Source organism: Ictalurus punctatus, chromosome 13, assembly GCF_001660625.3.
Source record: "Ictalurus punctatus breed USDA103 chromosome 13, Coco_2.0, whole genome shotgun sequence".
Lineage (NCBI taxonomy): Eukaryota > Metazoa > Chordata > Actinopteri > Siluriformes > Ictaluridae > Ictalurus > Ictalurus punctatus.
This window is the reverse complement of record NC_030428.2, coordinates 5,019,149-5,034,108: the sequence shown is the minus strand read 5'-3', so window position 1 is coordinate 5,034,108 and position 14,960 is coordinate 5,019,149. Positions and strand designations below refer to the sequence as shown.

Below are 14,960 nucleotides of genomic sequence, written 5' to 3'. Positions count from 1 at the left end.
TAGTGGCATGTTATGTCTAGTGGATACCATTAAGGACCGGTAATGGTTAGCTGATGGTTTGTACTGATATTTGTAGTGAAAACCATTAGAATGTGTTAATATAGTGGGGATTTTTTTTCAACAGGGTTATGGTATTGGTTTACTGTTTCAGCACTGCAGTGGGACATGTGGTTATATATTCATAATATGATGATATAATCATACTGATGATGTCCAGAGTGAAAAAGCTCCTCGGCGTCATTGGGACGTGCCCTTTAAGACACGCATGGCTTGCCCGTTATTTATGTGCTTTATGCTTTCTCTAGTGAATCCGGTCCTGTGACGTCAGCGCAGTTAAACGCGTTGCCGTTTTATTTTTGTCGGCAGAGATCCTGATCCTGCGCGCTTTCGATGCAAGTCGGTTGCATCCGAAACCGCACGCTAGCGTGCTAAATAGCATGTGAAAATAGCATGCCTTTATAGTATTTAAGATACTATTCAGCACGGTACTGTGCGGCTCGGGGTGTAACACTGTCCCTCTCTCTTCACTCGGACGGAAATAGTCGGGGGCGGGGTGGGGGGGTTTAACTCCGGCTGCCACATCCCTTTAAGAGCAACCGGGGACATAGCGGTGAGAGAGAAAAGGAGAGGAGGGGGAGAAGAAAGAGGAATTTAAAAAAGAAAAGGAAGAAAGGAGACAGGGGAGGCGGGGGAGGAGAGCGAGAGTGAGCACCGCGATAAAAAAAAAAAAGAAAAGGAAAAAAAAAAAAGAAAGATGTCATCGTGCGAAGGGAAGCGCCGAGGTGGAGCGGTAGGCCGCGGCCGGGCTCCGGCACCACTTGCCCGGGTCACGGCGTGAACGCAACACCGAGGCTTCGACCAAAACACCCGATTGGCCTGTTCGGGGCGGGCGGGGGGGGAGTTAACAGCCAGGGGAGGGGGACAAGAATAACAACACAGATTTATGAATCGGTTCGGTTTTTGTTTTTTTTAACCCTTTTTTTTCTTTTCCAAAACGCGTGAATACTATAATGTGTGACGGTTAAAACAAGGTCTGAAAACCGAATCAAATCAATGTGTTTTGATGCATGTTGTGTGTCAGGTTGTATAACTAACAATTACTGCTTTCGTTCTCCGAGTTGCTGAATTGCGTCTGAAGTTTCCGACGGTTGATCGAGCAGTGCGGTTAGTTTCCATATACATGTATGGTGATAATTATCCGGTTTGAACGCCTTTGTCCAGATACACTGATTTTAATCCATCACTGCGATAGTTCAGTGTATCCGACAATAAGTGATATTATTATTATTATTATTATTATTATTATTATTATTATTATTATTATCGCAATGCAGCTGGTAGGTTTCTTATGTTAAATGATACCCGGCTAAAAGCGGCCGAAAGTTTTAGTCTGTAGTTGTTTATCTTACCTGCGGAACAACATGGATGCTGCATGGAGCAGTTTTCTCTTCCAGGTGAGCTGTCTGTTTTGTGTGTTTTAGTGGAACTCTTTATAATTTTATTTTTATTTTTTTACACTCATCAGTGCTTTTATTATTATTTTTTTATATATATTTTTAAATAGAAGTTACACCACACACTTCTTACAGTCCCTAACAGCGACTAAATTAACTTCATGCTGAAAAAGAGGGAATAGTGTGGGATGCAAGCCCTTAAGTGTTTTGGAATTGTCTTCTTAGACCACGCCCACCCAAACCCATCTAGAGGGCTCTCTCCAATCAGAGCTCATGCAGGTCCACGCGAGCTCGCCTCATAGCCCGCCCACTGAGTCCGTAGCCACGCCCCCATCGACTGTGGACACCACCGCCCTCAGTGAGGACCCTGTACCTGGTAAGAAGAGGGGAAGGGAGGGTTTTGGAGAGAGACATCCATCCAGTTCATGTGGAAGGGAAGAGAACATGCTGCTTACTTTTGTCCTTCTGTTGTGAAATTTCTGCTGGTGTTTTACATCTGTTACTTGGATCTCATACTGGGGAAACAGAGAGCTCACTTTTAAATGTTATATTTCTGTAAAAAAAAAATTTTAGCTAAACTTACAGAATGCTAGTACATGAAATGTACTGTTTTTTTAGTACATTATAATTTTTTTAGTCCCCCCCCACCACCTGTTATCATCTTCTCTTTGTTGAGACATTGACTATTAGTCTATTTCTCGAGTCTGATTCAGAGTGATTGTTAGATTTGTTTGTTTGCTGTTTGGTATTGTACCGCATCGTAATTTAACATAATTTAACGACCCCCAAAAGGAAAAAAAATGGCTCAGGGGCATGTAGAGCTGAAAATTTACTCCTAAGACTCTTTCATTTGTTGGTTAGAAATATGCAGAAGGAACAATATAAACGAAACTTTACCAAGTGCTCATAGAAATGACAAAAATCACCTGAGAACACCGAGCCGGCACTCAATAAATTATTATATAATTTATATTATTAACAAGTTTCAAATATATTTTCTGTATGCATCCATTGTTTATATACTCTCTTTGTTCGTTGGACCAAATATCCAGAACCCCGCTTATTTCTGTAGCACGACACCTCTGTCCTTTAGCGGTTTATCCACTCAGAAAATGCTGCCTGCACCCCAGAAACACACTGCATGTTTGGGCACTTCCTGTTGTCGGATTAATTCAGAGTCGAATCGCTTTCTCGCTGCAATTGAACCACACTAGAGTTCACTTGTAAGCAGGCCAAGACCTTCTTGCTTTTAGACCGGTTGCTTTAGTTGACACTCAAGTGTGATTGCTGTGGTCTCGCCTATGCAAATAAACCACACTGAGGGCTAAAATACACCCAAGATTAGCTTCAAATGAACAAAATGCTGCAAATGTGACTGCACCCTAAAACATGTTCTCTCTTTCACTTCCTCCAGAAAAGCCACCAGTTCGTCCAGGCCGTGCTGCTCATATCTGTGCCATCTGCAACAAGCAATTCAAAAATAGCTACAACCTGCGGCGGCACCAGTCTGTTCACACAGGTGTGCGTCTAAAGGGAGGCTCCTCCCAGAATCGGGAAAGTGGCTCCAAAGAGGCCACCGAGCCTTTGTCCCTCCTCCACCTCAGTATAGTCCCACCCACTTCAGTGCTTCCCGCTCCACCTCCACAGCAGCCGCTGCTAACTCATGACACCAGTGATTCAGCCATGGCCAGCACAGTCACGCCCCTCCCCCCCCCAACAGCCATCGTCATGCCGACGGGGGAGCCAGTCCAGGTGAGTATCGTGTGCTCAAGTTAGTTTTTTTGATGGGTTTCCATCATTCAGGTCAAAGATATGACCAAGAATAGTAGTACGGCAAATCAATATCACGTCTAATGGCCACTTATCTGACGGCTGAATTATCTGGATTTATTAATTCTACTGAATTGTGGGAAATTTTTAATCTAGAAAATTTCAGGCTTTATTCTGTTGTCCTTTAAATTTAAGAAGTTGCATCATAAGTGTAGACCTGCAGACATATAAATGCTGGGGGATTTTCCACTGCAAAGCCTCAAGTGAAAAAGCATGTTTGAGTATACCACAAGTCAATTAGCCCTCAAGTCAATTTCACTAAGTAGCCTGTAATTAATATACTCTAGAATAAACTTACTGTCCTGCCATCAGCTGGATGTTTCACTCCTCAGTGTCTTGTTCATATTCTGCGTCAGACTGATGGCTCATGCTGAGCAAAAGCCATATTTCAGAGTGTACGCTAGTTTCCTTACGAGCGATAATGACTAGGGGGCAGTCTCATTGAAATTGGGATACGAGTTGGAAAGAAGAAGTGATGCACGTAGTAACCCCAGGCTTTGTTATTTTTTGCTGAATTCTCAATTCTGATTGGTCAGAAGGTGCTGATTAATTTTCTGTAACAGCAACTCTGACTGTAGGTCTGGCTGCAAGGTAAATCACAGGTTTATAATAGTGAGCTTGTTTTAATACATTACCATTTCTATAGTAACAACTTCTACAGAGACTTGTATAGAAGACGCTCCACATAAACAGATTAAAACGTGCTGAAATTGTGAGGTTTTCTGTAAGGAGACGTTTATTCAGCATTTTCGGAAAGAGTCTCCCGTGTTCGCGCTTTATAACTGTCAGTGGTGAAACTGTTCCTGTAAGTTCTCTGACACAAGAAAGTCTTGATAATGGAGGTCTTTGCGTTTTCTCAGCAGCATGATTTGTCTTAACGTCGAGAGAGAGAGAGAGTTAAAAGGAAGCCTGGTAAGGGAGCTGTCATAGTGATAACAGGAAGTAATTTGTCTCGCAGGCATTCCACATCATTAAACATAACTATAAATAGATAAAACAAACAACGTGCTGTTCTTTCATGGATTAAAAAAATAGTTGGTCTAAGGGGAATAAAACATTTCGGGAATGTGCTTTTACAGGAAAATAATAAAGACAGGGTGCTGTGGTGATGTCTGACACAAAGCGAAGTTACTGTTACCACACAAAGTTGATTTATTTTCTTGTACAGAATGCCAGTGTTTTACTCGTCTTATACCACCGCAGTTTGCCAGCAATTAAAATTTTTACTAATGAAAGACCGAAAGATCAAACTGATCAGTTTATGTTGATCAGTTTACTGATCAGTTTAATGTTGTGGAACATCTGTTATTTCCTGTTGTCACTTACATTATACCAGCTCTAAACAGTCCGTTTTTTTTTTTTCTTCTCTTCTCCCTCTCGAACTTAATAAGATACAAAATATTCAGCCTGTCTTCACTTTAACAAAAAAACAGAAAGAGGAAACACCTCTATTCCGATTTTTCTCCTGCAGAAGAAAATGCTTAATAAAGCATCTGCTTACACAAGGTTTGATATCAGATTTTCTAAAATATTTATTAAAGAACATGTTTTTTTAATTCATTTATAACTAGGTTTTGTGGAGCATCCACCATACAAGTCCATTTGAATGTGCTGCTAGTGTAGAAATGATACGTATTAGACCAAGTGAATCAATGTAAGTGGATGATTTACTCTTACATTATTGTCAGAGCTGTTGTAATAGAATATTCAACACCTTGTGACCGATCGGATTCGAGAATTCGACAGCACTGTGATGTAAAATGTAATAAACAAGGCACTGTAATAATACCGGTAGGTTGTGGGACATAAGAGTTCATAAATGTGTGTGGAATTTACAGTGTTCTATGTGCACGTTATGTACGCCTTTTAAAGGTCTTTGACGTGTCTGCCCTTTTCTTTCTCTTGTGTCAAGCAGAGGCCAGTGAACCCAACCCCAAATGCTAACGTGGTGCGTAAGAACCATGCATGTGAGACTTGTGGGAAGGCCTTCAGGGACGTCTACCACCTGAATCGGCACCGGCTCTCGCACTCGGATGAGAAGCCCTTCTCCTGTCCTGTGTGCCAGCAGCGCTTTAAGAGGAAAGACCGAATGAGCCACCACGTGCGCTCACACCAGGGTGGCGTCGAGAAGCCCTACGTGTGCCCACACTGCGCCAAGGCCTTTTCTCGGTCTGAAACTCAAACAAACATTATACTGCGTGTGTTTTTTTTGTAGCTGTAATACCTTTAAGTCAAATTTAGAGCCTGAATTTGATCTCTCTTTTTTTTCCTGTAGCCCTGACCACCTCAACAGCCATGTCAGACAAGTTCATTCTACAGAACGACCTTTCAAATGTCCGGTATGATGCATTTGTGTTTATGGAGAGATGTTAAAGAATCTATTTTAAATCATTATGTAATAACCCCAGGCTTTACATTACTTTATACAACAGTGCTTTTGAATTCTCAGTTCTGATTGGTCAGAAGGTGCTGATTAATTTTCTCTAACAGCAGCTCTGATGGTAGGTCTGGCTGGATGGTATATATATAATAGTGAGCTTGTTTTAATACGTTACCATTTCTATAGTAACAACTTCTACAGAGACTTGTATAGAAGACACTCCACATAAAACGTGTGCTAAAATTGTGGAGTTTTTTGTAAGGAGACGTTTATTCAGCATTTTCGGAAAGAGTCTCCAGTGCCCGTGCTTTATAACTGTCAAAGGTAAAGCAGTTCCTGTAAGTTCTCTGACACAAGAAAGCCTTCAGGATGGAGGGTTTTGCGTTTTCTCAGCAGCATCATTTGCCTTATTAACGTCAAGAGAGCGAGAAAAGGACGCCTGATTAGGGAGCAGTCACTTAGCAGGAAGTAATTTGTCTCACAGGCATTCCAACATCATTAAACATAATTATAAATAGATAAAACAAACAACGTGCTGTTCTTTCATGAATACAATGTTGTAGTATAAGAGGAATAAAACACATTGGGACATGTGTAATTAATAATTAACACTGAGGTGGTGTGTTGTGGCCTGACGCAAAGCGCGGTTACCGTTACCACACCGAAAATGATTCTTTTCTTATAACGGCACATCCTGAAGTTTCATTCTTTCTTCTTTTAATTTCTTCTTTGCTTTCTGTAGTTTGAACTGCAAGCTAATTGTTGGGGCGTGTTGTGTTGCATGACTTGCTACACGTGACAAAAACGAATGAGTATTTTCACCTTTGCTGCAATAATGTGAGGATTCGTTTTGTTATTTTCAGACGTGTGAATCGAGTTTTGCCACAAAAGATCGACTGCGTGCTCATATGATCCGGCATGAGGAGAAGGTTCCATGTCACATCTGTGGCAAACTGCTCTCAGCCGCTTACATCACTGATCACATGAGGGTGCACAACCAGTCACAACATCATGCCTGCCACCTGTGTAACAGAAGTGAGTATTGTGTTCTCTCTCTCTCTCTCTCTGTCTCTCTCTCTGTGTGTGTTTCTTTTTTTAATCACTTTGCTCTCAAGGAGAAGGCAAAGTCTTTATATATTTTTCATTCATTTATTAATTTAGTTAGTTAATTTCATCTTATGACTTGAACATTTCACACATTGACCCATTCTTAAATATTTTAAAGTGGACCACAAAAAAATGATAACAATGTGCACCCTCTAGCGAGTACGAGAGGTGTGACAAAAGAATTTGAAAATACTTTCGAATCATATATAGATCACTTGCAGGGCATTTTGTCTCGAACTTTTCAGGAACTCGTAAGCTTTGACTGCATTTCTTCGCCAGAGAATCCATGGCTGTAGTTCTATCAACATTTTTAGTTTTTGCTTAAAATGTTTCGAAACCTCAGTAGAAATGCACCCAGGGCGAAAGAAATACCTCGTCTCTATAAATCAGTCCCTCCAGGATTTCGATCGTAGAAATGAATACGAAATCACGCAAACACCGCAGTATTCGGAGGAGCTTGCAGTTCTTTCAAAAGTACCCCAGATTTTCTGCAGATTTGGGCCATGTGACGTCCTCATGATGCACATTCAGCCAAATACCTCTTCGATTCATGTGCGTCAACCACGAGTACAGCTAAAAGATCTCGTTTACCAACAAACATCACTGAGAAACAAACGATGTGCAAAACAATTCCGTGCAAACTTTTTTTTTCTTTTATTTATTTATTTTTTTTAAAAGACGCAGCAAAATTAAGCAATTTTGGCTGTAACAATCACAAAATAAATCTTTGCAAAATCCTGTATGGACTGATTAATATGAATCAAAAAGACAATTTTTAATCCCTGATACAGAGCTCCATTTCCTATTTCACCTACCATTTCAGTTTTGTGTGCCGTAAATGTTAATTGTGCTTAATACATCGTGGGGATTTAAATAGACATTTTACGCTGTGGATTAAGGGCATTTTGTTGTGAGTGTATTTACCACACACGTAAACACACTCTGTTTACTAGGTTTCACAACGCTCACGTACCTGCGCATACATGCTCAGAAGCACCACGGTCAGGAGTGGAAGGAAAGTGGCTTTGGTTCTAGCGGTTCTGTTCTAGTGTGCCATTTGTGTGGCGTGCACTGCAAAACCCTCACACAGCTGCAGGGCCACATGGGTACTCACAATCCCCCGGGCAGCAGCAGTGGAGATAGCGCACCTGATGGCACGGTGGTGCTGAGCAGCAGCAGCATGGCGCCGGCACCCGCTGTCTTCGTGAGCACCAACACCATGGTGGACCTGCTGGTCACCGACTGTTCCTGCATCGCACAGGAGCCACAGAGCTAGTACTGCATGCCTGTAACACACATCTATATCCACAGACATTCAAATTTTCACACACACACACACACACACACAAGTACCCAGCTAGCTAACTAGATCTCTGTACATACCTTTGTGATGCATAGGACATGTTTATAAGAATGGTATATACCAGGGCTATTCAGTTAGCAGGTTTTATTTTTTTAAACAATCCAGCTTGTTAATGATGCTATAATAAAGTTGCTGTAATTGATTTTCTAGTCTTTACATTGTGATAGCAATCAATAAAACTTCTGGGCTCTGGAACCATCAACTAAAAATGAACATGCCCTCTTTATATTAAAGCAATCAGGAAACTTCTTTTCAAAGAGGTAGTCCTCTCTGCACAGGCAGGTCATATAACATTCACTGTATATAAGCAAGACAGGAAGCTCGATCTTAAATGGGTTGATATATATCTTACAGAAGTGATTGCAAAGAAGGATGAGCAAAATTTCTGTTCCTGATGTTGATGGATTTGAGAAAACGAAGTGTGGAAATGAAAAGTGTACGGGGGCGGGGGGGGGGGGGGGGGGGGGGGGTAAACTTGATAGATCTGAAGCACTTTGCTGCTTTTGGAATTGTTAGACTTAGTGTCATTTTTCTGAGGATATAGTCCTGCGAAATTTACATGACATGGTTAACTAGACAGAAAACAGCCCTCCAGTCTCGTAGTGTTTAGTTATGAGTGTTGTTTGCTTGGATGTGGCTTACAAAAGCCCTAATGTAGGTGCCTCTGATCTAACCCGACAACTGCACACTGATTCTGCAAATTAAATGATTAAGTGTATGCATGGTGCGGTTTCTTGATCCGATATCAAGTTTGTTTTTTAACCGCTTGCATTAAACTGCTTGCATAAGCTGCTTGCACTGCCTCGTCTTTGGAAGTAGGTGTTTCGGATAGAGCAAGTGAGGTGGCTAAGTCTGGCAAAAGTTCGAGAAGAAATCTTTAAAATCATTAACAGATTTAGGGAGTGCTGAAACCTTCATAGACCAGCTTTGGAGTTTGATCGGATTATGCCTTATTATTTGCAAGAACACAGTGACTTCCACTTCTTATCAGTTATAATCACTATGTGGTGGCTGTCACTGTGTCTTTTAGTCTTTTACTCATAATATTACTGAATGATCAAATGTTTATGTGAAGGTTCAGCATTGTCTGTCTCATTGCCAAAAAGATCACCAGTAATGAATAATAATTTTTTTTATCAAAACGAAAGGTAAAAAACGATCCTGATGGATTCATAAATATTTTATCCCATGTGTCATAGAAGCCTGGCTCCCAGGCAGATTTGCTTTCTATCACAAATAAAAAGGATTACTTTGATTGATGTATATTGATAAAATTATAGATCTACTGTGTTATTTTATTTTATGTGTTTTATTATTAAAAAGATATACCGTAGCACTCTTTTGTTAACCATTAGGCTGTTGACTTGTGTTTCCCTACATGATGAATAGCCCTGGTATATACTACAACACTCTCTCTCTCTCTCTCTCTCTCTCTCTCTCTCTCTCTCTCTCTCTCTCTCTCTTCAACATACCAATCCACATTGTTGAGCAAATACTGTGAAAATAGCTATTACACAGCTAGCTGAGCACACACACACTCACCAATTACACAGCCACTGTAGCAAATAAGAAAAGAAACTCAATACGCATGAACACTATGTATACCAGTCTCCGCAGCACGATGTAGACCTTCAGTGTATTATTGCAACATGATCAGAGGTGCCCGTGAAGTCCATGGTGGCTTCAAAATGGCACAAGGGCAATTTGACACTTAATTTCAGTACCAAGTACGATTGCACTGGCTGGATTTCTCTCCTTTTTTTGTTGTTCTCAAAATCTGTTTCACTCTTATTGCTGCAGGATACAACGATACTGTGATTGTGACTTTCTACTGTATTTCTTATTCTGCTTTCTCTGCCACACCTTTCTACTCGCACACTCTAAACCATGAAGAGATGAAAAGGAATTGAGGAAAAAAGAGGTCACATAAAACGAGAACAGAAGGAGGAGATGTAGGGAAACAAAGGTGTAGAGCAATTTGACAATTTTCTTGTCTTCTTAACTCCAGAGATGGAACACCTCACACTAAACTTTATTTAGTGGGTGTAGGTGTGTGTGGTAAAAATTGATAACTGTGTCTAGAGCATTAACGGTTTGGTAAAATGTGTCAAACAAAAAAAAGCAAGAGCTGTATTCAGGATCATTGTGCACCTTAAACAGTTAACCAGGATGGTTTTCCTTATTGAATTTGGTTAGCAAGTGAAGTCTTGGCTAAAGGAGCCTCGTTATAAAAAGAAAAAAGATGAACGCTTGGTTGACTCGGTTCAATAGGACACTACAGCTTCGTGATCTTCAAGCAAATTATAAAATGCATAAAGAGGAGCTAATTGATGTTTTTTTTTTCTTTTTTTTCTTACTGCAAGCAAAAAAAAATGCTCATACAAAATGAATGCAACTTATTGCTTCTAAGAGGACTAAGAAAAATTATATTTTGGCCATAATTGTTATTCATGCTGTCTTTTTTCATTGTGTGAAGCAAGTGTTTAAAGGAAGGGCTTAATCAAACAACTGAATTAATAGCCAGAAACGAGTATATATGCCACCGGTTGAGATTTAAAAAAAAAAAAAAAAAGAACAAAAAAATTCTTTTTTGTATTGGAGTGATTAGTTTGAGCAGTTCAGTGTTGGTACTGTATATTCTGTGGTCATTCACTAACTTAAATTTTTTTGTAATTGGATATTTTGTTTAATCAGTAATTGTTTATTAAGCTCTGAATCATGTTTAGGTTATTCTTCATCTAGCACTAAGCTGAATACCTCTCCTATAGGAATCAGTAGAGTTCCGGCACTGCATCTCAATGCCTTATTGTACCACTCTACCCTGTTTTAATTAATAAGACTCTAAAGGTATTTTAAATTGTAGGCTTGGATTCAGTACAAAATATTAATGGGATGTATTTATATTTATATTTTTATATTTCTCAACAGTATGCATGCCTATTAGCAATTGTTAGAGCAAAAAAAAAAAAAAAAGGAATTATGTTGATGCTTACCATGATCATGAATATTATGTCATTATTTTGTAGATTATGTAGATCATGTTATTATTTTGTAATTTTGACTATTAAAAAGAAAGGCAAGTAATGATAGCTTTGGGTGAAACGTGTCACTTTTATTTAGCTCTGAATTGGGCAGATATTGGGTATTTTACATACATGGGTATGAGCAATGTATTAAATTCACCTTGATTCATCTTACACTGATAATGATAATTGATGCAACTTTACTTCAGTTCTGGCTTTGGTGGAGGCTGTGGTATCTGAGCATAGTTAATTTCACAATTTAATCAATATTACAATCCACAGTTAATAGATTGTTTTTGTGTGTAGTGGTTAATATTCAAAGGCTTGCAGTAATGAAATATGATGTAAGGGATTAGAGGCCAGTTTATTGTTTACTGTCTTTAACCTGCCCTCATGTGTTCATAACAACTACAGCACACAAATGATCACAAGGTAAAGAATGCACTTCCTCTCACAGCATTAGTTAGACAAATAAAGTAATAAAATTTACATAAACTGTCTTGAATAGACAAAGCACAATGTATGAAATACTATTTTAACTGCAACAAATATACACCATCAGCAATAATATTAAAACCACTGAAAGGTGAAGTGATTAACATTGATTATCTCGTTACATTGGCACCTGTAAAGGGGTGGGATATATTAGTCAGCAAGTGAACAGTCAGTTATTGAAGTTCATGTGTTGGAAGCAGGAAAAATGTGTAAGGATCTGAGTGACAAGGGCCAAATTGTGATGGCTAGATGACTGGGTCAGAGCATCTCATCTTGTGAGGTGTTCCCAGTATGCAGTGGGTAGTACCTACCAAAAGTGGTCCAAGGAAGGACAACCGGTGAACCAGCGACAGGGTGATGGGCACCCAAGGCTCATTAATGCATTTGGGGAGCGAAGGCTAGCCCGTCTGGTCCGATCCCACAGAAGAGCTACTGTAGCACAAATTGCTGAAAAAGTTAATGCTGGCTATGATAGAAAGGTGTCAGAACACACTGTTTATCACAGCTTAATGCATATGAGGCTGCGTAGCTACAGACCAGTCAGAGTACCCATGCTGACCCCTGTCCACTGCTGAAAGCATCTTCAATGGGCACGTGAGCATCAGAACTGGATCATGGAGCAATGGAAGAAGGTGGCCTGGCCTAAGGAATCATGTGGATGGCTGGGTGCGTGTACGTCGCTTATCTAGGGAAGAGATGTCGCTAGGATGCACTATGGGAAGAAGGCAAGCCAGCGGAGGAAGTGTGATGCTCTGGGCAATGTTCTGCTGGCAGACCTTGGGTCCTGTCATTCATGTGAACGTTAATTTGACATGTACCACCTATCTAAACATTGTTGCAGACCAAGTACACCCCTTCATGGCAACCGTATTCCTAATGACAGTGGCCCCTTTCAGCAGGATAATGCTCCCTGACACTGCAAAAAGTGTTCAGGAATGGTTTGAGGAACATGACAAAGAGTTCAAGGTGTTCACTTGGCCTCCAGATTCCCCAGATCTCAATCCGATTGAGCGTGTGGGATGTGCTGGACAAACAAGTCCGATCCATGGAGGCCCTACCTCGCAACTTACAGGACTTAAAGGATCTGCTGCTAACATCTTGGTGCCAGATACCACAGCACACCTTCAGAGGTCTTGTGGAGTCCATGCCTCGACGGGTCAGAGCTGTTTTGGTGGCACAAGGGGGACCTACACAATATTAGGCAGGTGGTTTGTTATACTAATTGGTGTATATACAGTGTTGTGAAAAGGTATTTGCATCCAAGATAAAACAAAGGCAACATGAGTAAACACAAAATACAGTTTTTAAATGGTAATGTTATTTATTGAAGCAAAAAAATTGTCCAATACCAACTGGGCCTGTGTGAAAATGTATTCGCCCCAATAGTTACTAATTCCCCAAATCTGCATTCAGAATGGGGTTCTTCTGGACTAGACCCAACCAGGCCCGATTACTGTAAACCCTGTTCAATCAAATCAACACGTAAATAGAACTTTTTCAACAGCATGGAGTTGGTCAAAGGTTTTACCCAGTAACACACTATGCCAAAGTTGAAAGAAACTCCAGAAATGATGAGGAAGAAGGTGATTGAAAGACATCAGCCTGGGAAGGGTTACAAAACTATTTCAAAGGCTCTGTTACTCCAAAGAACCACAGTGAGAGCCATTATCTCTAGATGGAAAAAACTCGGCACAGTAATGAACCTTCCCAGAAGAGGCCGACCTTCCAAAATTCCTCCAAGAGCACAGCAACGACTCATCCAGCAAGTCACAAAAGAGCCAAGGACAGCATCAAAGGACCAACAAGCCTCTCCTGCATCAATAAAGGTTTATGACTCCGCTATCAGAAAGACACAGAATTCTGTGAATTCTGCTCTCTACCAGATAATCCTAAAGGAGAATGTCCGGTCTTCAGTCCGTAAGTTGAAACTCATGCGCAATTATGCAGCAAGACAATGATCCAAAGCACAGGAGTAAGTCCTAGCCCTAGAAGTAAGTGAAAGACTCCTCGACAGTTATCGGAAGCATTTGGTTACTGTTATTGTTGTTAAAGGTGGCATAACCAGATTTTACGTTTAAGGGGGCATTAATTTTTTCACATTGGTGAAAGGAGTTGGATAACTTTTTGCTTCAATTAAAAAAATTTTTTACAAAAGTTGTATTGTGTGTTTACTCAGGTTGCCCTTGTTTTATGTTGTATTTTGTATGAATATCTAAAACTATTTAGTATGAGATATACACAAAACCGAGAAATCAAATACTTTTTCACAGCACTGTACATGCATTAGTGTGTCAGTAGAAAAGATCACATTTTACATCTCAAACAATTCATGTAATTTTTAAAAAAAGAGGATCTTAAGAAATAGACCACTTTTCAGTTAAAAACATCATTGAGCCTGTCGAATTAAATGGTGAAACAGAAGCAAGTGAGACAGCAGTAGTCTTTAAAAGAGCTGTGGCAAGTTCTCCAAGATGCTTGACAGAGAAATGTCATGGCTTGTAAGCTTCCTTATACATAAAATTATACAAACTCAAGAGCTATCATAGAATATGCACGTTTTTCCAAATTAATAGCATTTTAATGAATTCCAAATTCCTTTGTAACTGCTCCTACAAAGTATTTATGAATAAGTTTCTTTCTATCCAGCATGATAGAGGAGGGAGTAATGTTTATTTTATACATATACATATATATAATTTTTTTTACAATCATCACAGTAGAGGAGAAGTAGTGCTACTGTCTGTTCAGGGTACTGTCTGTGCAACTACCTGACAGTGTACCTCAGAGAATTGATGCAGGCACAGGGCGGCCACACAACATATTGACTTGACTGCCTGTGTTACTATAGCTTTAGTCAGTAATGTTCTATGTTTTTATGATTATATCACTAATGATGCTTCTGAAGCACTTTGCTTGCACAGCAACACTAAATATTAAGCATGTTGTTCTTCCTATTTTCATTTTAAGCAACATAATCCATCAATTTTCCTATATTGAAATCCAAATTACTTATGCCTAGTGAAATCGACAGTGATGCTGATTTTAACTGTCAACTTTGACCTTTAGGTATGTCATCTGCCTCCACTCCAAGCAGACTGAAGAATTTATTCTAAAATTCTAGTCCTGAAATTGTTTAGTTTATACTCACATACGTTTTCATAACAAATGATGGCTCAATGCTACCCAAACTTTCATCAGGCCCCGATACAGCAGCAAATCTGGCTGCTAGAACACAGCCACAACTCAACATTGATGAGAACAGAAATACCAGAATTATTGGCTTTGTTAAAATGAGCGAAAATGAACAA

General features: G+C 39.9%; 1 protein-coding gene across 3 annotated transcripts; it reads left to right on the top strand.

Annotated features, from left to right (window-relative positions):
• The first annotated feature begins 335 nt into the window (after positions 1 to 335).
• On the top strand, positions 336 to 8,581 carry mazb (MYC-associated zinc finger protein b (purine-binding transcription factor)). 3 transcript variants are annotated; one of them, XM_017483592.3, is made up of 7 exons: positions 338 to 1,454; positions 1,680 to 1,830; positions 2,869 to 3,206; positions 5,197 to 5,453; positions 5,560 to 5,623; positions 6,528 to 6,699; positions 7,725 to 8,581. In XM_017483592.3, the coding sequence occupies exons 1-7, from the start codon at positions 1,422 to 1,424 to the stop codon at positions 8,045 to 8,047; spliced, it is 1,338 nt and encodes a 445-aa protein (XP_017339081.1). In that variant the 5' UTR covers positions 338 to 1,421; the 3' UTR covers positions 8,048 to 8,581. The 3 variants fall into 3 exon arrangements, with proteins under 3 accessions (XP_017339083.1, XP_017339081.1, XP_017339082.1); XM_017483593.3 differs by having other exon boundaries at positions 340 to 1,454; positions 5,200 to 5,453; XM_017483594.3 differs by lacking the exon at positions 1,680 to 1,830 and having other exon boundaries at positions 336 to 1,454.
• Positions 8,582 to 14,960: the final 6,379 nt, after the last annotated feature.

Excerpts from the sequence above, each read along its gene's own strand:
- mazb (XM_017483592.3), top strand. The coding sequence starts at position 1,422 with ATGGATGCTGCATGGAGCAGTTTTCTCTTCCAG. Across the intron at positions 1,455-1,679 it reads GGAGCAGTTTTCTCTTCCAG|ACCACGCCCACCCAAACCCA; the intron begins GTGAGCTGTCTG and ends TTGTCTTCTTAG. Across the intron at positions 6,700-7,724 it reads CTGCCACCTGTGTAACAGAA|GTTTCACAACGCTCACGTAC; the intron begins GTGAGTATTGTG and ends TCTGTTTACTAG.